General features: G+C 47.5%; 1 protein-coding gene across 7 annotated transcripts in view; it reads right to left on the bottom strand.

Annotated features, from left to right (window-relative positions):
- Positions 1-27,730, bottom strand: part of SDK1 (sidekick cell adhesion molecule 1) — a 586,517-nt gene that overhangs the window by 42,595 nt on the left and 516,192 nt on the right. For 5 of the 7 annotated variants that reach the window (XM_083413291.1, XM_083413295.1, XM_083413293.1 and 2 more), the window contains exons 33-36: positions 27,003-27,073; positions 22,944-23,082; positions 21,969-22,028; positions 20,042-20,143 (exon numbers count right to left, since the gene is read on the bottom strand). In XM_083413291.1, the coding sequence (XP_083269417.1) occupies positions 20,042-20,143; positions 21,969-22,028; positions 22,944-23,082; positions 27,003-27,073 (372 nt within the window). The remainder of the gene's footprint in view (positions 1-20,041; positions 20,144-21,968; positions 22,029-22,943; positions 23,083-27,002; positions 27,074-27,730) is intronic. The other 2 variants (XM_083413296.1, XM_083413297.1) reach the window with 1 other exon arrangement.

Raw genomic sequence — 27,730 nt, 5'->3', positions numbered from 1 at the left:
TCTTAGAGGAAGTCCTGGATTTTAAAGGGCCATCACTATGAAATGAAATTCACCAGAGTGCCATAGAATTTCACAGGTGCCCTATATTTCATGGTGCTGAAGCTCTGTTGAAAACCCACAGAAGCCAACGGAAGTGCTGCAGACCCTCTTGTTCCTGGAATTCTGATCTGGGCCCGGCCACGACTGTGTTGTGGGTCACAAGGCACCAGCTTGAAACCCACATCCGAGTGGATCTAGGGTGGATGCTCGGGTTGCAAACATAATCTATGCGGGATGCACGTTCACAACCTGCAGCATTCGCAACCCGCGTCTGCGCAAGCGCAGGTTGCGATTCAGCACTTCTACACATGCACAAAGCATGGGTTAAGACTTCTGCGCATGCACGACCCCCGAAACCCGGAAGTAACTCATTCCAGTACTTCCAGGTTTCGGCAGGTCCGTAACCTGAAAAAACGCAACCTGAAGTGTCTGTAACCTGAAGTATGACTGTACTGGGAAAATGAAATGCACGTTTCTGTAGAGAACCAGCCATTGATGCTAACCTGACAGTGTGTTCAAAAACAACAGCAGCTTAACAATTCTTAAGAAATCATTTGGGACTCCTAAGCATTTGCTTAAATCATGGCGTGGGGAGGGGCAGAAACCCCAGAAGTACAAGCATATCTGTGTTAGACATGGAGGAATTAATGGCCTCTCATATCCAAAAGGCACTGGCAATTCCAAGCTATGCGCTCCCTGCTAATCCCTTGCTGTCACACATATGCAAAGAGGGCTTGGTGTGGCATTTTTCCTGTGGCTTTAGGTGCCGGTTATCAAGCGTAACAGGTGCAGCAAAGAACCCCGAGGGCCTAAATGATGTTGTTGGCAAGCAAAGAGGCGCCATTTTGGGGGAAGCTCTCGTCTTCTGCTTGGGGATACGGCACAGCTCCCCCCCCCCCTTTGTATCTGGTTGCTACTTGGAGAAGGATTTGCTTTACCTTCCAGGCACAACCCCCTTGATGAATCACTCAAGAGAAAGGAAGAGCAAATATCAGAAAAAGAGCAAGCGGTACTATTAATTAATTCTTTTTTATACATATATAAAGGAATCGCTAACCGTGGCTTTGTAGCAGTGCCAAGAGAACAGAGAGTGCAAAGGCAGGAAATCAATTGGCAGTCCCAGACACCCCCCCCCCCAGGCACAAACACAGGAGGAGGCTTGTGCCAGAAAGGGGTTGCCTCTGCTGTGCGCTCCGTGGTGGAATGGGAGACACGGGGCAAATCTATGCAGAACTTAGAAATTGTGCACACACGCAAAAAAGGAGACTGCAGCTGTAGTTTAGAACTGTGGCGAAAGGAACATGAGCACTGTCACTGACCACAAAGAAGGAACCTAAGTATACGAAGGTCAGGGTTACATTTTTCAGCAGGGAACAGAAGTGCAGCTGTAGCCAGATCTTGTTGGACTCCCATCATCCAGACCACTGACCACTGTCCTCCTCACACCCCTCCACCCCAGGGCCATGGCCAACTTACCCATAGGCGCTAGGGGTGCGGGGCACCCGGGCACCGGGCTCTCAGGGACGCCAGGCTGAGAGTCCGGAGCCTGAGAGTTGAGTCCGGGGAATAGTCCGCCTGCCGGCTGGTGCACCACGGTGGGCTCTTCTGCTGCGGGTGGCTCTGTGCCGTGAGTTCGGGGGTGGCCGAGCCAGTGAGATGCTGAGGCAGCCGGCTGGCTCCCCCCTCCTGCGTGCCTGGACTGGGCAACCGGGGGGGGGGGGGTAGGCAGATCTTTGCACCCTGGCGCCGTATATGCTTAAGACAGCTCTGCCCAGGACCTCAGATTTGTTCCTACCATGTGGACTAAGACAATGCTAGCATCCCTATCCAGGCACAGCTATTCCACATGGCTAGAGTACAGGTTGAAATGAGCTGGCAATTTCATGGACCACTTCCAATCCATGTAGGACGGAGCTGGGACGGCTCATTCGGTAGAGCACGAGACTCCGGATCTCTGGGTTGTGGGCAAAATATTCCTGCACTGCGGGGGTGGGACTAGATGATCCTCGTGGTCCTTTCCAACTCCATAATTCTATGGTGTGTGTGTGGGGGGGGGGAGATGTCGTCTGGTGCTCCTGATCCCAGAAGGTGATGTTCAAGAAGCAGCAGCAGAGACATCACTGAAGGATCTGGACCATGGGTACAGTGCTGTAGCGTGGGGGGTGCAGGGGGGGCCCCGCACTGGGCGCAACATCTGGGGGGGGCTCGCACTCGCAGCTCTCTGCCCCTACCTGGTTCACTCACTCTCTCTCACTGCAGTGCTGGCTGTGCGAATCCGATCCGAGCCGCCGGGTTGCCGCCCATTGTGGAGGGGAGGGTGCCAGGCGTGCGGTGCGGAGAGAGAGCGAGGGACTATCTGGGGGAGGGACAGTGCAGCGGGGGTGGGGCGCAAATTACTTGCCTTGCCCCGGGTTAGGGGGCGCAAATTACTTGCCTTGCCCCGGGTGCTGACAACCCACGCTACGCCACTACATGGGTAGGCAAACTAAGGCCCGGGGGCCACAACCGGCCCAATCACCTTCTAAATCCAGCCCACGGATGGTCCAAGAATCAGCGTGTTCTTACATGTGTGCTTTTATTTAAAATGCATCTCTGGGTTATTTGTGGGGCATAGGAATTCGTTCACCCCCCCCATAGTCCAGCCCCCCACAAGGTCTGAGGGACAGTGGACCGGTCCCCTGCTGAAAAAGTTTGCTGACCTCTGATTCCGATTAAAGAATGGGTGCACAGAGATAGATATGAATTCAATTGCCCTGCAGCCATGGTAATCAGAGAGCTGCTCCTGACCAGCCCCAAAGGGCCGTGAAAAAAATTTAATTAAATGCTTTTGATCTGGTCAGCCAATGATCTGATCAGCCAATGTTGTGCCCTTCGGGTGCTGCTGGACTCCTGGCTCCCCTCATCCCAGACAGTTGACCTGGAGGGCCCCAGGGTGGGAAAGGTCGATCTGCAGACCATCTCCCTCATGGAACTTTGAAGTGTCAGGCATAGCTCTAATGGCTTTAGCCCAAACGTAGCAGAGTTTTCCTGCACAGCGAAGAAGCTAGTTGAGGTGGAATGACTAGTCAGCTAGACTCAGAATAACTATTTACAGGATTTATTAAAAGGGAAAAGAAAACAGCAGAGTTTCTGCATACAAAAACAAAGCAAAATAAATCCTCTCTTTCTCTCTCTCTTAACCATACACAGCACTCCTACTCCTAACACACCTAACACACCAAACTGTGCTAGCATTCCTAGATAACAGAGTTGAGTGCTGGTCGTTAACCAATCAGAGTCAGTAGTTTCTAGGTCAAGCAGACCTTGGCTTTCTGCCAAGAGTAAATTGACACTGCCTTGAGTTAATTGTGTGAAGCCAGAATCTGTAAGTTTCCATGAGAATCAATTAACAGAAACTGAACACCCCCTCACAGATTCTGCTGGACAATTAACATCATATAACACCTATGTAGGAGATTATTTTTCCAGCAAACCTAAACTCTTGCACATTTGCTTGTTCTTTATCTTTGCCAATGGTTTAGTTAATACATCTGCTACATTTTCTTCACTTGATACATAAGTACATGTGATTATATTGTCTTGTACACAGCAACGAACATTTTGGTATTTTACAGAGATATGTTTGGAACGTGATTTGAAACCCTCTGTTTTACTTAAGGTTATACAAGCCTGATTATCAATGTAAACTCGTACTGGTTCTCCACAATTTACATTTAAATCTGCTAATAAATGCTTGAAATAAATCACCTCGTTGCACAATTCACTCAATGCGGCGTACTCGGATTCCGTTGATGACACACTTACAATGTCTTGCTTGCGTGACCGCCAGCTGATTAAAGCTCCACCGACCATTATGACTAGTCCTGTGACAGATTTTCTATCTGGCAAATTTCCCCAGTCACTATCACAATAGCAAACCAACATTTCATCCTCTGAAGAATTTAATTGTAACGTATAGCCAATTGTCTGTTTGAGGTATCTCAGAACTTGTTTTACCCCTTTCCAGGCATTTAGTGTGGGTTTTGAGACCAATCTACTTAATATGCCTACTGCATAGCTAATATCAGGTCTGGACCACTGTGCTATATACAATAAACTTCCAATTACAGAATGATATACATCAGGATGTTCAAATTCAGGACTCTCATCTACATGAAGTGTTTTTATGAAACCTGGATCCATAGGCACCACTGCCCCTTTGCAATCCTGCATCCTGTATGTAGTCAGTAGTTGTTTAATTTTGTTCTGCTGACTAATTAGGCAGCTGCCATCTTGGGCCCAGCACACTTCCAACCCTAGATATGTCCTAACCGGGCCTAAGTCTTTCATTTTGAACTTACTGGACAATTGCTTGGCAAACCTTTTAGTTTGTTTATCAGTTTTGCAAGCATACAATACATCATCTACATAGATCAGACAAAACTCTTGATCACTGCCTGTACCACGTACATAAACGCAATTGTCAGCTGTACTCTGCTTGAAACCAAATGACACTAAGGCCTCATGGAAACATTTGTTCCAAGATCTTGCAGCCTGTTTGAGACCATATAGAGCTTTGTTTAATTTCAACACTCTATTGGAACCTGTCTCATAACCAGGCGGTTCGGCTAGATACAGGTCTTCTGATATTGATGCATGTAAATATGCAGTCTGGATATCAAAATGGTTTAAGAGGAGTTTTCTCTTTGCTCCAAGCGTTAGAATCAGCCTTACACTTTCCGCCTTAGCAGTAGGGGAAAAAATCTCGTCATAATCTTTTCCAGGCCTCTGAGAGTATCCTTGAGCCACTAAACGAGCTTTGTATTTGTACTTTCCTGTCACCAGAGGTTTAAGTTTGTACACCCACCTGCAGCCTACAATCTTTGCCCCCTCAGGCGCTGCTACTGGTGTAAAGACCTTGTGCTCATTCAGAGAGGACATCTCTTCCTCCATTGCCTGTTTCCAGAGCTCTGCCTCCTCTTTTGGTAACTTTAACACCTCCTGGAAACTCTTGGGCTCTGCAATTACACTAAACACATTTGCAGTATCCGGAGAAAAACGCACCGGAGGCACTCCTTTGTTTTGTCTTTTAGATCTTCTGGGAGAAAATTTTTCTTCTGACCCACTTTCCTCCTCAGAACTATGACCTCTCTTTTGTTGCTTAGCAACTGGTCTCTGGCTAATTCCACTTTCTTGAGAACTCTTATCTGAACTTTCCTCCCCCTCAGACTCTGATTCTCTAAGTTTACCTTCAGAGTCATGAAGCTCCTGAGAAGGTTCAAACCAAACCTCAGTATTGGCATGTAGTCTCTCCCAGCCACTATGTTCACAAAAACTGGCATTCCTGGAGATCACAATGCCATTTGTCCCTTCAGCAAAGCGGAAACCTTTTCCCAACTCCTGGTAACCCACAAACACTAACTGTTTGGTCTTAGGATCTCCCTTCTTTCTCATTTGTTTTGGAATTAATACCCAGGCTTTTGATCCAAACACATGCAAATGGTCAATTTTGGGTTTTTTGTGAAACAATTTAAAGTACGGAGTTGTACCTATTGTTTGATGGAAGAGCCTATTTTGGAGATAACACGCGGTGAGCATGCTCTCCCCCCAATAAGATATGGGCAAATCAGCATCATCAAGCATGGCAAACATCATATCTTGTAAAGATCTATGTTTTCGCTCTGCAACACCATTCTCCTCTGGGGAAAAAGCGTTCGTTTTTCTATGCCCAATGCCACGCTTTTGTAACCAATCTCTAAAAGCATTTGACATAAATTCGCCACCTCTGTCCGTCTGAATCCTTTTGAGTTTAGTGGATAGAAATCTTTCCACAGATGCCACCCAGCCTTTAAACTTAGTGAACACATCACCCTTATTCTTCATGGGAAAAACCCAAGTGTAACGCGTGGCGTCATCCACAATTGTTAATGAAAAACGCGATCCACCCCTGCTTACAGGAAATGGACCAATTACGTCCATGTGAACCAGCTGTAGCGGTGACTCACTAACTCTGTCACTTCTGGGGTAAGAGACTCTGTGGGTTTTAACCTTTTTACAAACATTACAATCAAGGTACTTGTTACAGCTCTTTAAATCACACCCATCAGCCAATTCAGACATTTTTAGTACACTTTTCCAGCCAGCATGCCCCATTTTCCTATGCAATAAGTGCACACAGTTGTCATGTATAGCTTTGTTATTCACTGCAGGCTGAGATTTACTGACTACTGCTGCAACTTGAGATCCTGCTTTAAGCCAAAACAAGCCTCCCTCTGACTTAGCAGTGCCTAAAATCTCACCAGCCTTCTTAATAATGCAACTGTCTCCTTCAAAATACACTTTAAACCCAGCTTTTAGCAAACAATCTACAGACATCAGATTGCTCCTTAATGAAGGTACACAAAGTACATTTTGCAGGCATTCACGAAGACAAGGAACAAAAACTGCACCCCCTGAAATCACTTCGGAAGTACTTCCGTCTGCTAGAGCCACCTGGCTGCGCTGTGCTGAGTTCTTGGAAACAAACAATTCATCTGAATTTACGATGTGCCGAGACGCTCCCGAATCGACCACCCAGACAGCTTGTTTCTCATCAGCAATCTTGACCTCTGCGGTCACCAGCTGAGCCGACTGTTTTCGTTTGAAGAATTTCTTTTTTCGCTGCTGCTGCTGATCTCGTCTCTGCTCCTGCACCGGCCACTGAGACTTGACCAACTCCGGACATTGTCGTTTTAGATGCGCTGAAGACCCACATCGGAAACAACGCCTAACAGCAAACGCTGACTCCTCACCGGTACGCTGCTTTTGCGTCACCTCTGGCACGGCATGAGAACTCCTTCCAAACCGCCCACCTGTAGAAGCCTCTGCAGCAAACGACCTTTCTTGCCTCTTCTGCCATTCTTCAATCAAACGCCCAGTGACATAACTGACTGACAAATCACGCTCTTGTAAGCCTTCTAGAGACAAAACTAAATTATCCCAGCTTTCCAGGAGAGAACTCAAAATAATAGCCACCTTCTCCTGCTGGTCTAACGCACAGTCTCTTTCCTGTAGCGCGGTAAACTTTAACTGTAAACTGTGTAGGTGTTCCTGCATTGTAACCCCAGGCTGCAACATTGCCTTGTACAATGCCTTGCGAATGAACAGCTTGGAAACCGCTGTCTCACGCACATGGAGTTCTTTAAGTGCTTGCCACACACCTCTAGCTGTCTTGATTCCCCTCACATACGGCAACTGGGAATCTTCCAGCCCCAAGACAATTGTGGCCCTTGCTCTTTGGTCTTTATCGAGGTCTTCATCATCAGGCTTCGCAGGAAACTTACTCACCACTTGCCAGAGACGATCCCTCTGCAGCACTGCCTGCATGCGTTCCGACCACAGCAAGTAATTGGAGTCATTCAGACGCTCAAAAGCCATCTGAACTGGTTGTGAGGCCATCTTGAGAGCGATGTCCCTGGAACCCGGAACCAGCTACTCACGACCACCGAGAGAGAGAACAGGAACCACAGCAACCAGCATTCACACGCTGCGTCTGTTGTCCTTGTGTCCACTGCGTCACCAGCTCACAACAGTCAGGAACCAGCCAGTGTCCATCTGCTGCACCAACAGGAACAACAACTTCTGGAACTACTGGAACCAACACCGTTGATGCTGACACCACCACAACTCAGGCTGGCAGCACAATACCCATAACCTCATGGAACTTTGAAGTGTCAGGCATAGCTCTAATGGCTTTAGCCCAAACGTAGCAGAGTTTTCCTGCACAGCGAAGAAGCTAGTTGAGGTGGAATGACTAGTCAGCTAGACTCAGAATAACTATTTACAGGATTTATTAAAAGGGAAAAGAAAACAGCAGAGTTTCTGCATACAAAAACAAAGCAAAATAAATCCTCTCTTTCTCTCTCTCTTAACCATACACAGCACTCCTACTCCTAACACACCTAACACACCAAACTGTGCTAGCATTCCTAGATAACAGAGTTGAGTGCTGGTCGTTAACCAATCAGAGTCAGTAGTTTCTAGGTCAAGCAGACCTTGGCTTTCTGCCAAGAGTAAATTGACACTGCCTTGAGTTAATTGTGTGAAGCCAGAATCTGTAAGTTTCCATGAGAATCAATTAACAGAAACTGAACACTCCCAGACTGAACTGGGGTTCCATGGTAGATGTACAGCAGAGAGGTCGATTTGGAAAAGGGGTTCCCTGGGGTGGGGTGCAAAGGGTCTTAGCTCAGTGGCAGAGCCCATTCATTAGTTTGGAACATTTTTCAGACCATTTGATCATAAAACAGAATAGCCTGGCTTCCATCTCCGGCACCTGCCATTTTGAAGTTGATATCTGAGTGTGGCATCACCTGAACTTTGGAACTCCCTGCCTATTGACATCAGGCAGGTGCCTTCACTGTACTCTATTTGCTGCCTGCTGAAAACTGTTTTGTTTGGACAACCCTAGGTAAAGGTAAAGGTACCCCTGCCCGTACGGGCCAGTCTTGACAGACTCTAGGGTTGTGTGCCCATCTCACTCAAGGAGGCCAAGGGCCAGCGCTGTCCGAAGACACTTCCGGGTCACGTGGCCAGCATGACACCGCTGCTCTGGCGAGCCAGAGCCGCACACGGAAATGCTGTTTACCTTCCCGCTAGTAAGCGGTCCCTATTTATCTACTTGCCCCCGGGGGTGCTTTCAAACTGCTAGGTTGGCAGGCGCTGGGACCGAACAGCGGGAGCGCACCCCGCCACAGGGATTCGAACCGCTGACCTTTCGATCGGCAAGCCCTAGGCACTGAGGCTTTAACCCACAGTGCCACCCGTGTCCCTTGGACAACCCTACCCAGATATAAATGGTATGAAAGAAATAAAAGAAGCAAATAAAAAGGAGGTGACGGAAAAAGACCCTTAGGGCCCAAGACCCCCAAGACTTCTGCCAGGGAATGAAGGCAATACAGGGAAGGTGGACAAAAATCCCAACCTTGTCTAAGGCAGCTTCTGCTATTCCCCTGGAGGGTATGAATGAATGAATCTTTATATGTGTCAGCCATCAGCCATGGCAATAAAACAACACTACGATATACAAAGAATAGAATTAAAAAGTCAATTGTATAAAATACATTTTAGGGTTTTGAATGAATAGTCAAATAGTGGACCTTATTCTGATTGCCCCAGCTAAAAACCTTGCCACCTTTGCTGTCACCTGCTCATCTTGATCTGCCAAGAAAAAGGACACTGTGGGAGGAGCTGGGCAACCCGGAATGGACAATAAAAGTGGGGTGATAATCTCATTCCTCAAGTCTTTATAAAGGGTGCAAGCCAGAAGGGCATGCGCCAGCGATTCAGTACTGCCATCCCCTGGAGAGACTAGCGTGGAGAGGAGGGCATCTTCTACTAAGCAGCCCAAGTGACATTTTCTCATCAGTCCCTGCCTTGTCAGCCCCCCCAAAGGCTAAATACATGATGTATGCCTGGAACATGCCGCACACCAGCTTTTTTTGCACCCCCTTGAAATGTAGCTTTCTGAGAGTTTAGAGCAGAGGGTTCAAAGGCAGAGATTAATGCCCATCTCGAACACGGACACAAGCACCTTGCCGATGGCAGGAACAGTCAAGCCGGGGTGACAGAGAAATTCACCTGAGAACGGGCGCTTGGCCACGCTCACCTTTTCCTTCAGAGGCTCCGAAGCAGGTGATCAATGACTCTTGGCAGGCTGGGATCCTGCTCTCTTTTTCTTTTTCACTGCCTCCCACAAATGTACCGTTAGGGTTGTCTTTAACTTTCCCTCAGCTACACATCACCACTGTTTACTCTCTTAGAATTGCCTAGCTAGGAAAGCTGTACATTCCCCCCCCCCCCAAGCCTTCTCCCAAAGAAGAAGAATCCGTCAATGCTGGCTTCTCTCAGATTCTCCATTTTCCAATCTTAAAATTTAATTTGCCCCGTTTGCCTTTTTTTTTTTTTTAAAAAAAAAGGAAAGATCAATATGAAAACTTGTATGCATTTTTGCAAGCTGTTTTCCCCAGCATAATGCAGTTTTGTTTGTAATTTTCACCAACATACACATTTTTTGCATGCACCTTTCGCTAATACATTCATTTTTATGATGCATGTCTATACACACTCTGTAGGTGGAGAACTGCATGCTGAGGCTCGGAGAAAGGTGAGGGAGAACTGTGCCTCAGTTTGCATATTGGTTTGAGCAGTGTGAATTTGGTAAGTTCATGCTAAAATGGAACCTGAACAAATTCACCTCCCATCCCTGGGTGCGCTAAGTTGCGTAGGTGTGTCTTTTGGCAGACACTAGATTGCTGGGGCACCCTGATGCTTCTTTCTTGCTTGTAAGAAATAAGCATCCATACGTAGAGTTTTCTAATCCATGAAGCCTCCCTCAGTTTATAGAAAGGACCCCCACCCCCTAACGAAGAGCCATTTACACAAAGGAGAGAAAGAAGGTCTCTTTTACAGCTTGCTATCTAGATTGATAGTCAAGAGCTAGTCAATGTGTGAATGATTCAAAGAAAGTGAGATGAATTGATGGCTGAATTTCAGCACGTCCCTCATTGATTCTGCAATTGTCCCAGAATTGAGCCTCTATTGTGCAGCCACATCCCTCCTTTTTTTTTTTTTTTTTGCAAATGAGTTTCAGTCCAGTTTTCCTCTAATTTCTCAAAGAGCTGAAATTCTCGTTTACTTTTCATATAGAAGCAGTAAGGATGATGGTGGTGGTGACGATTTTTCTATAGGTTGCTGCTGGTGAAAGTAGCCTGTTTTTAGGGCGAGAAAGTAGAATCATTTAAACTGGTGCTTCTCAAGCTATCTGATGTGGTGGACCAAGATTCCCCTCCCACAATGTGCCAGGAACTGGTACCATATTTCGTCCCTGAAGAGTCCCCCCCCCCAAAAAAAAAAACCTTGGGCCTTTGGAGAGTCACTGGGGACCAGCAACTGATGTCAGATGAACTTTCACCAGTCTGCGGGCCACCACTTCAGTAGCACTGATTTAAACTAGACTGTGTTACCCAAATGAATTTGCTGCAACAGGGCATGGTGGTGATGGATACTCTTTTAAATGTATTGTTATCAAGAACATAAGCAGAATCTGCTGGGTCTGGCCAATGGCCCGTCTATTCCAGAATCCTCTTCTTACAGTAGCCACCAGATGTCCATGGGAAACTAGCAAAAGCAGGATTCAAGCACAAGAGTTCTCTCTCCTCCTGCGGTTTCCAGCAACTGGTATTCAGAAACATTGCTGTCTCCAACTATGGAGGCCGAGCATAGCCATTGTGGCCAGTGGCGTAGCATGGGTTGTCAGCACCCGGGGCAAGGCAAGTAATTTGCGCCTCCTAACCCGGGGCAAGGCAAGTAATTTGCGCCCCCTAACCCGGGGCAAGGCAAGTAATTTGCGCCCCCTAACCCGGGGCAAGGCAAGTAATTTGCGTCCCCCCCCGCTGCACTGTCCCTCCCCCAGATAGTCCCTCACTCTCTCTCCGCACCGCACCGCACCGCACCGCACGCCTGGCAACCTCCCCTCCACAGTGGGCGGTGACCCGGCAGCTCGGATCGGATTCGTCACAGCCAGCACTGCAGTGAGAGAGAGAGAGTGAGCCAGGTAGGGGCAGAGAGCTGCGAGTGCGAGTGCGCCCCCCCCAGATGTTGCGGCCAGTGTGGCCGGCCCCCCCTGCACCCCCCACGCTACGCCACTGATTGTGGCAGGTAGCCTTTGATAGAGTATAGATTCCTGCTGCGAGGAGCTTACAATAAAAATTGCCAACCTGGGGGGAAACAGGTGGCTTTTAATAAAGAGTTTTATCAGTTTGAAAACATTCTGGGGAACATATGCTCAGGGCAGCCTCATGCTCTAGTCACGGTTTCTCAGGGCAATCTGGTCAGCCACTGTTGCCGCCAGAATAGTGGACTACATGGGCCTCCATCTTATCCAGCACATCCACAAATTCTTCAGAGGATAACAATAGCATCCCATAGTCTAGGGAAACGTCCTTTTAAGTGCACAGAGACTTAGCCATAGCTCACACAGGGCCTGAACAGTTGGAATCAATGCAATTAGTTAAGCGACTCATTTCACCTGAGCAGTTTAACACGGCTGCCCTCTTCTTCAGGGAACAGATTTTGGCATCAAAGGCCATTAATCAGACAGCGATTAAGGAGGGCAGAGTCGGATCACAACTGCGGTGACCTACCTACACAACAAGGAAATTCCAGGGTAATTTGCCAGCGACTTCTACAAGGAGTCCTGATCGTTGCCCCAGGGAGCCCAAATCATTAGAGACGGGGATATTTTGAATTATGGGTTTTCATGCAACAAAGAGGGATAAGTTAATTAACTTTCCTGGAAATGAGAAAAAGCCAAAGGAAAGTTGACGTGTGTGTGTGTGCGTGTGTGTGTGTGTGTGTGCGTGCATGCATGCAGTGGCAGACTTTGGGCTCTCAAATTTCAGCAGCGGCCTGCATGATGCAAAAATTCAGTGTCCCTGCTTCTCACACTCCTATATCATTGTTGTGGCGCCTCTGCAGTGTGGCACCCAGTGCAGCTGCACTGGTCATGCGACCCTAAAACCACCTTTGGTGTGTGTACACACACTTTGGCCTGTCCACTAGTTTCCTAGTGTTGTGGCTCCACCCCAATGGGTGAGCCGCTTCTGCCTGTCTCCATAAATACCAGCTGGAATCTTGAGATCACCCTTCCCTGAGCTCTCCTGAGTCCTCAATGGGCTTTGAATCACTCTCTTCAGAGAGGCTCATTGGACACTCATTATTAGGTCTTTCCAGCACCTAGCAAAGATCTCTCTTAATTTTTATTTCCTAAGGCTGGTAAATAAGTGTTTCGTTCCATCACATTCATTTTGATGCTGCTTTAAAAATGCCTTCCCCCCGCTTGTTATTACAATGTGCTTTAAAAATATTTTATTGTAAGCCACTCTGACAACTTGATCAAAAGGCGGGATATAGAATTGTGGAATTCTAGAGCTGGAAGGGACTGGTTTGGGTCATTCAGCCCAATCTCCTGCGAGGCAGCAATCACAGCTAAATATTCATAAAGCAAATAATTAAAATCAAGCATTTGTTGTTTGTCATTATTAGATTTGTATAGCTTCCCATGAATAAACATCCCCTGAGCGGCTTACAACAAAGTATGAACAGCACAATAGATTGCTGGTGCTGGTAGCAATAATTCTAACAATAAGAGCCAGCGAAAACCCTCAGTGTATGAAGGCAGAATAAGCTACTTTACAGCCTGGGTTTAAAGCACAGTGAAAATGTTTGGGGCAGAACATGCTCAGCCATATTTCTGCTGTTGGAGAAGATGTGCAATGCCTGCCTCTCTCGGTTAATGGCATTGGAGGTACCAGAAGGGAGGCCAGGCTGCATCTTCGCTCCTAATAACATTATGCCTTCTCATTACATTACTGTTGATTTTACAAGCCCATTTTCTTTCCTTTAAGAATCAGAAGCCGCGTTGCTCTTGGTCGTTGTCAATTTCCTTCGACGGAGATGGGAGCTCACCTCCACTTACCACTAGGGGGAGCTAAGACCGCTGCAAACCGTTACCGTGCCGGCGCTTCCCGCGGATTCAATGGGAAATTAGCATACAATTGTTCTATTAAACCGCAGCAGCGCATGCATTTCGAAATTGCTAGTTTTCTGCACGTCTCCCTCCCTTTCTTGCCCTTTCTAATGAAAGCATTTTGATTTAGTGGCCGTCTCATGGAGGGAGCCCAAAGATTCAGGGCAGAACTGAAAACTAAACAGAAGGAGGAATGCAAGACCTCAGGGTGCATTGGCAGGTGATGGTGGAGATGGTGGAACTCTCTTTGAGCTTATCCACATCTACGGTTTGCCCCCCTCTTTCCAGGTACAGGTTCGCACTTAAAAGCTCTGCGTCTGAGCATTTATTTAATTTCTATCCCCTGGAGATTTCCCCCACGAAACCCCAATCTTTAGCACTCAATTAGAGCAAATGTCAACATGGGTTTTCCACAGATCGCTGTTTGCTCTGACTGAGCTTTAAAGAGCAGGTTTTCACAGGAAAAGCTTTTGAGCAAGAACTTTTAAAGTGGAGGAAAGGAAAATGCGGCTGGAGGGGGCTCAGCCCAAACCCTGCCCCCCCCCCAGCCATGGAGGGAGCACAAGCTTCTTCCCAACCTCCCAATGTGACAAAAAAGCCACTTTGCTTATGGTTGCCATGTGTCCTCTTTTTCCAGGACACGTCCTCTTTTCCAGGGGTAAAAATTCCGTCCAGGTGGTTTTTAAAAATTTGCCAAAATGTCTCTGGCTATACTTTTTGGGTGAGACATAACTGGTGGTCAAAGACTTGCTTTCCTCTTCTCTTCTTCTGGCCCCCTCAGCAATATATCACAGCTTCTATAGCCAACATGTAATAGGGCTATTTAAAATGAGAGTCCTTATAGAGACCTCTTATTTGCTCTGCAAAATATGGCAACCCTACTTTCCTAAGAGTTAAAACAGGGAGCCGCTGCCTCACCATGTGTATGGAGAACTGCTTATGAGTAATATTAACAGCTTAATGAGCTGCTAATGAGGCGCTCAGTCAGCTGCTTCAGCTTGCAGTATGAATCCAGAGCAAATTATCTCCATGCATTTCCTGCCTTACCAAGGGAGAATTAAGGGCAGCAGATAAACCAATCTGACATACGTCTCAATTTGGACATTATTTCCCCACGTTTTGTTTTAAGGGTACCTTCTCTATAAGGAAGCTCAACTTGCTCTGACTGCAGAATGGGGAGTTTTCAAAAAGTTGTCTCCCTCCCCACAGCCCACCCTTTAAGCCTGGTCCCTCTCTGGAAGCCTGTGCGGCTGTCATCATAAAATGATGGTGTCCTAAAGGGGCAATGGGGGGCAGGCGTGGACCACCTCACCACGAAGAGGAGGGTGGCCCTGACCAGTCCTTGAGCCCCTCTAGCTTCTTGAGCCCTGGTGCCACTCTGTCAAAGGCAGCCCAACATTTATGCAAACCAAAGCAGAAGAAGGTCAAGGCAGAAGAAGAAATGGCAGTGTGCTGGGCCAGGAGGTAACCCAAGCAACGTGGTCCAGGTCTGGTCCTGAAACCAAGGGTTCTGTGAGGAGTCAGTCCAACAGGGCCAAGGCAGGACACGAGGCAGCAAACCAGGCAAGGCCAGGCAAAGGATCTCAGGCAGGTTCTGGCAAACAGCAATGTTGCTCCCACAACCTGGGGCGAGGTCTGACAGCCTTTTATCTCTGACGGGGTAACGGCCGGTCCTGATCCCCCAGCGACTCACCTCCCTGTTTTGACTGAAGGCGAGCACTCCTCCTGCGAGTACTCAGGTCTCTCCTTCTCTCAGTCTCTGCAGCTTGGGAGACGTCGGTGGGTTACCAGACCCAGAGGCCGCCTCAGCCTCTCCTGACCCAACTGGTAGTGGAGCAGCTGTAAGTGATGGCCCAGCTGGAGGCAACAAAGTTATCCCCACATCTGGAGCCAGGGCAGGATCAGACCCCTGACTCGGCCCAGCTGGTGCTTGTTGCAGGGGAAGCTGTGCAGACTGGGACTCTTCAGAATCAGGCCCCCGACTAGGTTCGGATGCCGCCTGAGGCAAAGGATCTGGTGCGGACTGAGACTCCTCTGGTTCTGATTCCGAGCCTGAGTCCTGGTTCTGATTCCGAGCCTGTGATAACAGGCAGCTTCTTCAAGTCTTTACATTTATCTCTTGCTTTGCCCAACTCTCTTGTATTCCAAAAATCATAATGTACGCTACTATTAACACAAGATACAAAGTTGGACAGCCTGTCCTCAGCCCACATTTTAAAACCAAATGGAAATATATCCAAATGCATAGCCAAAGTAGAAGACAACTGTGATACTATTTCAAAGAAGCCCAGCACCTCTGACGATTTTATAAATATATATATTTATGAACTTTCCCTTTATTTTGGTTTTCATTGTGGACATCTCTTCGTTATCTATGTATATGCATCTACTTCCTCAGCACAGTTTTTGGAATGATAACTGTGTTTGGCTTTTCTGCAGAATCCAGAATACTTTTTTCACAAGAACTGGTGTAGAAGAAACCGTGGGAACAAAGCCTTGCTTGACAAGGGGACAGATTCAGATCCGGCATTGGCTTCAGGGGGATCTGAGCAGCCTAAGTGCATGCAGGATTGTGGGCCAAGGAGAGTCGCCAGGGAACCTGAGAGAGACACCGGGAGGGGAGGGGTTCAAAGAAACAGGAGGATCTGCATGCAGGGTGCAGATGGAGCACCAATGTCTTTGCTGAAGGTCCCCAAGGCTTTCTAGATTTCATGGGCATCTGCAGATGGGATGTTGCCACCCTGCAATGAACCATAAGCCCCAGATTCCCAGCCTTCCTTCCTTCCTTCCTTCCTTCCTTCCTTCCTTCCTTCCTTCCTTCTTTCCTTTAAAAAAAGAGTATAGGCTTCTCACATTTTTTAAAACTGAGATACAGGGCAAAATGCACAGGTACTATTCTTCACTTTATGTGAAGAGAGTGCATATGTGAGAGAGTGTGTGAGAGAAACTAGACTGCTCCCACTTCCAGTGTTTTGTTTTGTTTTCTTATTTATTTATTGCATTCACATCACACCCTTTTCTCCAAGGAGCTCAAGGTAGCATCTCAGGTTCCCCCAATACTCATTTAATCTCAGTGAGAACAGGATGCTGGGCCATTGGCCTGATCCAGCAGGCTATTTTTATGTTACACCCAGTAGACTCTGCAGCCTGACACTGAGCTTGGCCGAGGCTGGGCAGAATTGCAGCAGAAACCTCATTATACATTTCATTTGCCTCTGGTGCTGAAGATGTATTTCAATGAGGGTCAGAACCAGGAGCAGCTGAAGAATAGAGCCCTCCAAGGAAACCACCCAAGATGCTCCTGGTAGATGTCCTTCGCATTCACATGCCCTCTTAACATCATGTAGCCTCCCTGTATAAAAGCATACGTTGCTCAACAGGCACTGTGTTATACCTCCAATGTCATATTTTGCAGGTGGAAGACAGAACAGCAGCAGGAATATAATACTGACAGCTCAATAGCAAGAACTGCCCCAGAGCGCTCAGAGAGAGCACAGCTGCCCTGATTAATTTATGGAGTTTTAGGGAAAGATAACAGAACATTACTGTGATGTTTGAAATGAAAAGGTCAGAAGGAGCTAATAGCTTGTCCAAGGCCCAAGACATCTCGGATTTAATGAAACTGTAATGAAAATAATTCTGGAATTTGAAATGGAACCTTTGCATGTTAAATATGAAATACCAGGGTAACGGAGGTGAAAGTAGATTGAGTCGCATTAGCTGGGGGCACGGGTCAAATCTGACGCAAGGAACCTCCATCGCAGGAAGGCAGACCAGAGTGCAAATTCGGGTGAACAGAGCAGGAAAAATAAGCTTGTGCAGCAGAAAGGGAGTCGGCATTGACCGAATGGCCTCATGCAGCTTTGGCCAGGGGTGGGGGTGTCCAGATGTCTGGGGCTACAGCAGCCCCCAGCATCCTATGGCCCTGCTGGCTGGGGGTGATGGGAACCCAGAGGGCACCAGGCTGGCAAAGCCTGGACTAATGAAATTTGCATTGTGGTATTTTGGGAGCTGTCCACCAAGGTGAACTAGAGGGCATGGGTGGACCCTCCTGGTTTTTCTGCCTGCCTGAAATAGGGAAATTGGCAAACACCCCCATATAGCCACAAAATGCTGCTGTTGCCAATTTCATTTTATTTCTATTCCTTTCTTCCTCTAAACAGAGTCCTGGGCAGTGAACAATGATCTAGTACAGCAATTGTATGCGATATTTAATTAAAGCAAAACCAACCCCCCCCCCCCGCAAAACTCAAATATTAATGTTATACAGCATCACTATCAAGACCCAGGGCAAACTTCAAGTCCTCTTAGCTTGGGCAGGCAAAAATGTATAAATTGACCCCTAAAGTTTGACAGTGTGTGGAGAAATTGCATGCACGCCCACGTAAGGAGGGCATTCCAAGGGGGTGCTGACACCAAAAAGGCCCTGTCTCAAGCCGCCCCAGGCCAGGCCATGAGAAGGGTTTCCTCACCCCAGTACTGGGAAAGGGCTCCATTGAGCACTTCTGTACAGAACCGTAAGTGGCTCAGGACCCTACAACTGACACCCCCAATTGGGCCCAGTGGCTCACAGCCAGCCAGTGCAGTGTTTTAAGGGTGAGTGACACATGATCCCATCTCCATGTAGTGGCACCCTACACCAGGTACACTTTCTGGAGCAATTTCAAGGGGAGCCCAGCATGGTGTGCAGCGGGCTGCATCCTGCTTAGTGAACCATCCATTGTGCCCCAGTCTCTGTTTGAATGATGGTGGGAATGGCAGAGCAGCTCTGTATGAAATCTACAAGCTTCATCCAGTGGGAGGGGCGGAGAGCAGGCGGGGGCGGGGCTGGCATGCCGCCCAGGGGCGTGGCACTCCACCCACAGGGGCATGACGTGTGTCCTGGGGGCATGGCAGGCCGGCTGCAGGGGCATGGTGCCCACCGCAGGCGGGGGAGGGGGGCAGCCATGATGTCACCCCACTGAGATCGCGCTGCCAGGGGCAGTGTGCTCCCCCCGCACTCCTCTTCCTCTGCCAGTGGCTTCATCTCAGGCAGGGGCCCTCCCAATTTTAGCGAAATCACCCCCACCGCATGCTATGCCCTTCTGAAAACAGTGCCTACCGGGGTCCCACTTTGCACTCCCTGTATTCCCCTCACTAGCCTGAGCTCAGTCACACACTGAAGTCCATTTGTGGAAGGCACGTATGAATTCATCCAACGCTCATCAAACCCCTTAAGCTGAGAGATGGTGTCTGACCCAATAATATTACTTTAAGCACGGTTGTCCCCCCACCCCGCAAACATTATTTTCACTGACTTAATACGCCTTATTTATCTTTTATTGTATGTTCGTATATGGATATTGCATTAAACTGTGAGTTGCTCAAAGTGTATCAGTGCATATCATTAGTTCTGCCCTTTACGAGCGTGTAACAGAATAATGAGCACAGTAATGAGTTCCTGGCCTGTTTTTCCGTTCTGTTCTGCAGAGTACCTATTTGGTCCCCACTCACTGCAATGTTCACACATCCAGCATCTGTTAAGAGGCACCTAAATGAATGCAGCAACCTGCACAGAACCATCCCTTCGGCAGACATCCTGCCCAATGCATGGACTGCACAGGTGACCACTAGAGGCAGACCCAGCCATCCCGTCCAAATGGAGGATAAATGCACGGAGGAATGAATCTCTGAGAAGGTGCAGAGGAAGGCTGAAATGAGATTCAGTTGTTTTAGCTGGCAGCGCACGGCAAATCTACGGCAGGGGCATTTCTGCTCTGCTCCCAGCTCTGACCAAGCTTATCTGCATTGAAAAGGGATTTGGTCCTAAATGATCTTCAGGAAAATATGCCATTCATTCAGCATCGGATGCCAAAGGCTGTGTCTGCCTGCACCGCGTCATCACGCACACGCAAAATATTTTCATGTACGCTTTGGGCTAAATGATAGTTAAAATTCTGCTCACAGGCAAACCAAATTCTGCACCAAGAAAAGTTGAATCCTGCAGCAGGTCTATGTTATACAAGCTGAGTGAATTTGCCTGATTTCTCTTACGTTACAGAATTGATTTTGTAATCATGGCCGCCTTACATATTTTATTCTGCTTTGGGTAATCCTGGGAAGGACAGAGAGCTAGAGCTAAAAGCCTGGTCCCCATCCAGGATTTTCCAGAGACTTCAAAAAATTCTCCATGCATTTTCAAACTGATCTCTGCATCTTGCTTTTTTGCTTAGAAAATCATCATCATCATCATCATCATCATCATCATCATCATCATTTTATTATTCATATGCCACCAATCTCACTTCCAGAGAACCAAACTACTCTGCTCTGTGCTTCTTTCATACACGTTTAAATATACTGGCTCTGGGGTACCAGCTGCCACCAGCTCCACTAGGGGCTTCCTTAGAGTCCTCCTTAGAGTCCTTCCTTAGAGTCAGATCTACATTGTGGGATTTTAGCAGCCAGCTTACTTACCCGCTTCCCCAACAAAGACTTCCACAGGAGTGCTGGCAGGGCTCTCTCCAACAATATTGTATGCTGTCACGACAACTTCGTATCTCTTGTACTTTTTCAGCTCTGGAAAGGTAAAACAATTGGGTTACAAACATATTCAATGTCCCACTTAAAAGTTCCCAGTAGCCCAGAAGACAGGTGAATAAATGGAAAGGTATCAAATCGCTCTGATATTACTCTGATATTCTAGTTGGATCTCTAGGAGGAGACATTATTTTGCTTTCATATCAGTTCAAATCATTCCCCGCAAAGAACACTGGGAATGACAGTGTGGTGAAGATGTGAGAATTCTCTTTTGGAGCTCCCTAGCTCATCTCACAAATTTACAGTGTCCGGCATTTGGACCAAAGCTCAGTGTTGAAGCTGAGAAACTGTTGAACTTCTCTTCTTTCCAAGAAATGGTCATTGCCTTGTGCAGTTTCTCTGCCCATAAATAACAGTGGGGGATTCTGAGAGGCTGTTTGCACATGGTTGAACCCTTTATCTTATGTTACATGCAGCAAGGAGGACCAAATCCTAGTCATCCTTAAGATGCATCCACAGCAGAGACCATTAGCCATAGCAGAGGCCATTATGGTCTCCTCCCCAGAGGCATTGGGTCCAGAGGAACTGACAGTGTGCAAGAAGCGTGCTTGGAAACACAAGAGTCTTATTTGGAGGTGTGTGTGTGTGTGTGTGTGTGTGTGTAGAGACATCCTTTCCCCCAGGCAATCATAGCTTGAATGCTGAGCACACAAAACCGAGAAAAGATTTTGACATCACCAGCTTTGCCTTTGGCCACTGGGCAACCATTCCTGAGCTCAAACTCAGGACACTGACAGAGGCAGGAAGGGGGTGGCAAAAGGAAAACAGGAGGGAGACCACAGAGGAGCGGCAGGGGAGGGGGGAGCCCTGAGCACATTTAATAAGCAAGATCGTGGCAGAAAGGAGCATCACATCCATGTCCCTTCGGTCACAGAGACCTGCAGATACTTGCGGTACCATGATTTGCATATTCAAATCAGGCCACCCATCTTACAGAGGACACGGAGCATCTGGGGAGCCCACCAGCGAAATACTGCCAGGCAGCTGGGCTGGAAATGTCACGAAATTGTGCAAGCATCGCTCTCAAGCTCTTTATTTGCATATCAGTTCCTCCACAACTGGCAAGTTACCCTTCAGCTTCGGCATCACCGAGAGTCGCAGCAAACCATTATCGTAGGAACAGTTTCACGAGTTCAATAATGAGCCCTTCTAATTTCAGATTTCCCAAAGTATTTACCAGTATTCTGCCCACGTATCTGAGTCAGAGAGCAGTGTGTTGCCTGCCGGTTTCAGGTAGACAGACAGCTGATGGTATCTGATTTACTGCTTAAATTTTGCCGGCATAATAAATAAAACCATCTGATATATTATATGAAACAGACATTTTTACGGACTTTCAAACTCCTGCTAGTTCATACACAAGAGCATTTGTTTTGGGGTTTGTTTGGTTTTTTTGCTGTTGGAAGGGTGATGATATTTCCCAGGCAACGTGCAAGAAAACGGGACTGAGGCAGGCCACAAAATCACTGTGGACAGATTTCATGAAAATTCATGAGAGCTATTAGGAGACCCCCTATTTCGCTCCCAGAGTGACAATTCCCACAGTGGTTTAACAACCAACCCCCCTAACAATGCTCATCACCTTTAGCAAACTACAGCACCCAGAATCCTTTGGGGGAGCATGGTTGTTTGAAGTGGTATCACAACACATTAAAAGTATGGTGTTAATGTGGCCCTGGTATAAGGCCCTAAAAAGGTCCCCAGTATTGCAGCTCTCTCTCTCTCTCTCTCTCTCTCTCTCTCTCTCTCTCTCTCTCTGTGTGTGTGTGTGTGTGTCTGTGTCTGTACATCCGCATGCACTTACGTGTTAATTCATACGTCGTTAATGCAGAGCTGCTGTTCACTGTCTTGAAGCTGCTTTGGGCTATTCAGGGTAAGCAAAGCAGAAAGTTGTTAAGAGGGCAAGGAAAACAGTTATTGCACATGATGTACAGCACAGGCAGCGGGAAATGATGCGGCGCACGCAGAGACAGCTTTAAGCTTGAGGACTGCACCTTGACAGGCAATAAAAGCCACATCACTTTCTAGATAACGTGTCGAAAGATCATCAGTCACGAGGGCTTGCTCAGCCTCCTTGCCACAGAGAGAAATCAAACAAGCAGGCAATAGGAGGAAGCGTAAGATGTCCTTAGAGTCGCGGAACAAACAGGCACCAGGCAAGGCTGCTCTAGGGCAGAAGGTCCCCTCCAGATCCTGCCAGGGCTGGAACACAGGGGATTTGTGCTAGAGACTGTGAGCCAAGGAGACAGAAAGACAACCCCACCCCCCTGGAAATTCCATGTTATGCATTGACTTATTCACATTACTGTCTGCAACATCCTCAGAGAGCAGCGCCTCTGACGGCGTGGCAGACGATGCTCTGACTGGCATGGCTCAGGGTCTCCCACTCCCCCCACCCTTTGCTCCTCTCTCCCAATCAATAAAGCCTTTAATTTGATGGAGCTCTGAACACCTGATTTACTATCGAGATAGCCACAACATGGAAACAGCAGAAAGCAGGAAGCAATAACTGAAGGTGGGAGAGGAAGGACAGCAGGCCCCCTGAGTGACCCCACTGGAGATACCATAAATCCACCAGCCAGTTAGCAGAGGGAGCTTCAGAGCATGTGCCTGTCTTCCTCTTGTTTTTTCCCCAGTAACCATTTTCAGCACTTGCCCATCTTGATGCAGATGCGAAACAATTCAGTGCCCCTTCTAAAGCCACTGGAGACTGAGCTTAATGGTAAATAACTGGACTGCATAAAGTGAGGGGAAGGCACACACCCCACTGGCTGCTCACCTGTAAGCTCTGCTCGTAAAGCCGAAGGGTTTTTAATGACCTTGGACTCCAGTCCTGGGACCGTGCTTTCATACTCCAACTCCCGGTAATAAATGCGATATCCCAAGAGAAGACCGTTCAGGCTCTCAGCATTTGGAGGCTGCAAAATGTCCCAGTGAAAAATAGGTTAGGTAAGATAAGGCTTGGGCCCAGTATTAGTCCATAAATGAGATTCAGCCTAAATGTTGGTTGTTAAAACAGTCATCCATGCAGACTTGCTTTAAGATGAAGTGGAGACGCCCTGGTGCTAGCCCAAGATATTTCACTGCATGGCCGAAAAGGAGCATCCCTTGCAAAGTCAAAAGGACATGAAAGAGACTATCCAGGACACCACAAGCATCTCCAAGCAGTTTCCTGGGGCAAGAGGCACAGCAACATGCAAGGTGTCCTGTACCTAAAAGGCTGCTGGGACACAACCTGCAGCCACAGTCTGGGAGGTGACTTGGGAATCCCATCCCATCATCCTTTGCAATACTTCGTATATGGGAGCCTCTCTGCCTGAACAGTTTCACTCGGTGGTTTCAGGTAGATGTTGAAAAGCAAGGGGGACAAGATGGAGCCACATGGAGGCAATACAATTTGACCTGAACACATGGGATCCCAATGGCAAACTTCTCCAGGGAAAACCAACAGTCTCTTGTCAAATCGCCCCATGAGTTAGGAGCAGAACCACTGAAGAGTCAAAGGTCACTGGCAGATCCAGGGTCATGCTCCCTGAAGGTAAAGGTTGTCACGCAGGGTTTATCTACGCCAACACAGGACATCAACAAGAGTGACAAAGGCGGTTTCCATCCCAAACCTGAGAGGCAAGTCAAAAATGGATCCAGTTCGTCTGAGACTTTACAGAGTTGTTAAGTGATGGCCCACTTGCCAACCTTGGCTAGGAATATAAAGTTTGAAACTAATGCATAATTTCACCAAGTCAAGGGGTGAGTGGTGCCTTCGATAATAGAGGTCTTGCATTACTCCCTCACACAATATGCATTTAATGATAATCTTCAACAAGGCTTCACCAACCAAGGACAAGGGCCAAGCAAGCACTCATCAGTCCTCATTGTCATCCAAGATGACACTCTGGATGATGACTCTGCTTTGGACCTGGATCCCAAAGCAGAATCCAGGCCAGGAATTATCTCAGTGATTTCATCCTCAAAGTACTAAGCAGTAATATCACGGCATGCCACTGGGGCATCCAGCATCCCACATGGATAGAGGCTAAGCTGGGGCATTTCTTTCCTCACCCATGAAAACTCAGTTGAATGTTTGGGGATAAGCCATGTCATAAGTTTTCATCCACCTGAGCTCTTGACACTGTCTCTGCTGCTATGTTCCTTGCAACTCTGTAGGTCATCAGGGAGATGGACATCAGGGGGATCTGCGGAGCGCTTGCACTAACAGCATGTGTGTTCCAGGAACTCACAAAGATAACAGAGAGTAAACTGGATGCTCCCTTAGGGCCAACAGAAGACCATCTGGCTCCATTAAGTTTGAGGTATGTGTGAACTATCTCAATCGAGCTTTTAACCACATGAAGGAGGTTTGAAATAAGAGCAAGTCCAACCTCAACCAGGCTGAGAACTGCCAATGATAAAGAGGCACCAAGGAGTTCTTCCCCAAAGATCAACTTCATCCTGTCCAGTACAGAAAACTGGATCCAATGTATGATGTGCAGCAGCTGTTGGGCCTAACAAACATTGAGACAGACCCATGGTTGCCACGGTGTCTGTGAAATCCTGAGCTGCGCTGATTAAGGAGACGTCAGCATTTGTAACTGAAGCCTACCCAGAGATCCTCAACATCACACCTGTCACCTTGGTAGTGGAGGCTGTGAAGCAGCAGGGCAATAGGGAGCCTTGCAGAATCCCTCTTGTGGCTCAGTTGCTTGACACTAGCTGTATCTGTGCTTCAACGTGGCTGCATCTCAGACAGGGAACTCATTAAAAGAGACATGTAACCCTTATGGATTACAGCAACTCCACCTTCCCAGTCCTGTACTGATGGATGAATTGGGTCCACACATCCATCGCTTTCTTCATGCATGCATCTGCCTCATCTCAAAATATATGCTTGGTGCAGTCAAGGTGGGCCAGGAATAGTCTCTTCCATTTCCACAACGCATTAAGCTTGACTCCAGTACAGACATGCATATATGAAGTAAAAGATTTGTATTCTTTACATTTCTATTTCCTCCAACACCTGGGTCTATTATACTGCAGCCCCTGGAATAAAATAGCATGGTCTCATTTCAGACTCCCATAACTTCTTATCACTTCTGGGGCTCTGAATATTGTATTTGCTCTCCTAATTCCAGGTTGGGATCGATCTCGAGGCCTCAAGGACTCTTGCAAGTAACATATTTTGATACAGTCTTGTGTCATCTGCCTGAGGCCAACTTTCTGAACAGCCTGGGGGACCATCCGTAACATTTGGTTAATTAAAAATGTGAATAAGAATGAGGGCTGTTTACATAGGGCTGCCTTGATCAGAATCTACGTAGGGGAAATGCAGCCAGTTCAATTAACAAGTAGTTTTTGATAATCAAGTTTCTGATAACGAGGGCTCCACAGCACCCCCGCCCCCAATTTCTATTTTTCCTGTCCCTCATAAAAGCCTCATGATCCACATCAAGCCCGATTAAAAAGCAAGCAAGCAGGATTCCCTCTGGAGTCCAGATCTTATGTCAGAATCAGAAGCTATTTAGATACCTGGCACAAAGGGACCTAAGAGATAAATGGCAAGGGAAGCTCTTCCCTTTCTGCCTCCCTGATAATCATACTTCTGCCTTGGAAAAGGTACTTTGCTGAAAGGTCAGGGCATCCTGCTCTTATCCGACTTTCATGGACAAAACCCAGCTTTTGATGGTAATGGATTATTTAGGATTTTCTGTCTATCTCTGCGAGAGGCCCAGAGGATCTGCAGAGGCAGGTAAAAGTGATTATGAGTAGCAGCCAGCCGGGTCTGGAGGAGTGAGGATGGCTATTTGTTTACACTGCAAAATTTGGACAAATTATTGGATCAAAACCAGAAATGGACTAGAACAAAGCACCCAAGTTAAATTTAACACTAAAGGGATTTTGAAATCACTCTTGAACTACAGAACCATCACCTCATTCTACAAAGAAGTCTCAATTCATTCCAATGGGGGTCGAAACAATGAGCTGAGAAGCTTCAGTGCATTTCCCAACAGCATGTTAAAACATTGCCTTGTGCTGGGTAACCTATGATAACTGCTGTTTTGACTGTGTTTCCTCAGCATTTAGCTAGTTGAAGCTTATTTTACATTTTTTTCATCTGAAAACTACCTCGCGTCTAAATTGCTGAGCACCCAAATAACATAAGCGTGGTAATGACATGTAATTGCCTTCAGTTCTTTCGATGTGGCTCAAGTGCAACTATCCCATTACATTTTCATGAAATAAAAAGCACACAATTATCTAAACTACCACCTATTTCACATGTATTATCCACCCAAAATCTATCAACAGGATCGGCCTTTATTCCTGACACGTGCCCTTCCGCGGTCCTCTGTCTGCATTTCCGCTTGTTCCATTATACGACTGACTGGGAGGTGAGCTGCTGATTGATGCCTACACACACCTCCTTGGGTGAAAACATTCAACACACCTTGCATTTTGTTCAGCATGTTGTAACTGAGAGTGTTAATGCTGCATGAACAAGGTCTTCTGTGCAAGCCAAGACACACGGCAATAGACATCCGTGAGACTATCTGTTAGCATAGATAGTGATGAATTGCAGGGAGACTCGACCAAAGTGTGTGGTCTCAGAGCAAATTCTGGTGTGTGTGCATGCAAGGTCTTGGCTGGGAGGGCATCCAGTGGCTGTGGGCTTGCACCTTCCTCAGAAGGTTAGAGGTGTGCAACTTCCCCTCTCCCCCCATGAGTGACTGGAAAAAAGTAGGAATTGTTTGGACCGCCAGCCCTTGTGTATTTCCCAAGAGCCTGCTTTTCTGCGCTCCTCTGGTCAAGAGACCCCCCCCCCCAACTTTTATATGCTACTAACCTTCCACTGCACGAGGACAGAAGATGTGGTATGCGGGGTCACAGATACAGAATTTGGTGGTTCGCCTGGTACTAAATATGGATATATAAAGGAAACAGGCATTAAAGTGAGAAACAAGCAGAGAAGCAGAGAATACGTTCTGTTGCTGGAAGTTCTTCCTCGCCTGGCTTGCCACGGAGGCACTGCTGTGCTGCAAAGGAGCGAGTGGGGGCCTCCCTCCCGCCATTCCCCCACCCCACCTATGAGAGGCCCAGCTGCCTAAACCTGCTTTGAGCATCTATCCTACCTGTGCAGCAAATATCAGGGACAAAGCCGGGGAAGCTTATCAGGCGCTCCCAGCTCTCCACACTAAAATGCTCCACTAGCCGCAGCGGGTTTGCTCAGCAAAATAAATCCTCTGAGTTTGCTGAGGAGGTGAGCAGCTTTTACAGTTAATCATTTCTGTTGTATAGAGGCCAGTGGGGGCCCTGGGTTTTCCAAAACTCAACCCGAAGTGCACTTTGGGAAGGCTATATCTATCTATGTAGACATATATAATGGGAATGACCCCCAGAACATCAGCTGCGCTAGTCTGCTGCAGCAAAATAGAGAGAGAGATGAGACAAACCGTGGCAGCTTAAAGATAAGGATGGGATTCAAAGGCCAACTTTCAGCACATCCCAAGGCTTGCGGACACCTCTGGGGATTTCTGCCTTCTGATATGGAGCCACAGACCCTACCCCTGCCTT

This window comes from Podarcis tiliguerta (genome assembly GCF_965153285.1).
Source record: "Podarcis tiliguerta genome assembly, chromosome: 14".
NCBI lineage: Eukaryota > Metazoa > Chordata > Lepidosauria > Squamata > Lacertidae > Podarcis > Podarcis tiliguerta.
The sequence above is the reverse complement of the archived record's forward strand: the minus strand, read 5'-3'. Positions and strand labels throughout refer to the sequence as shown.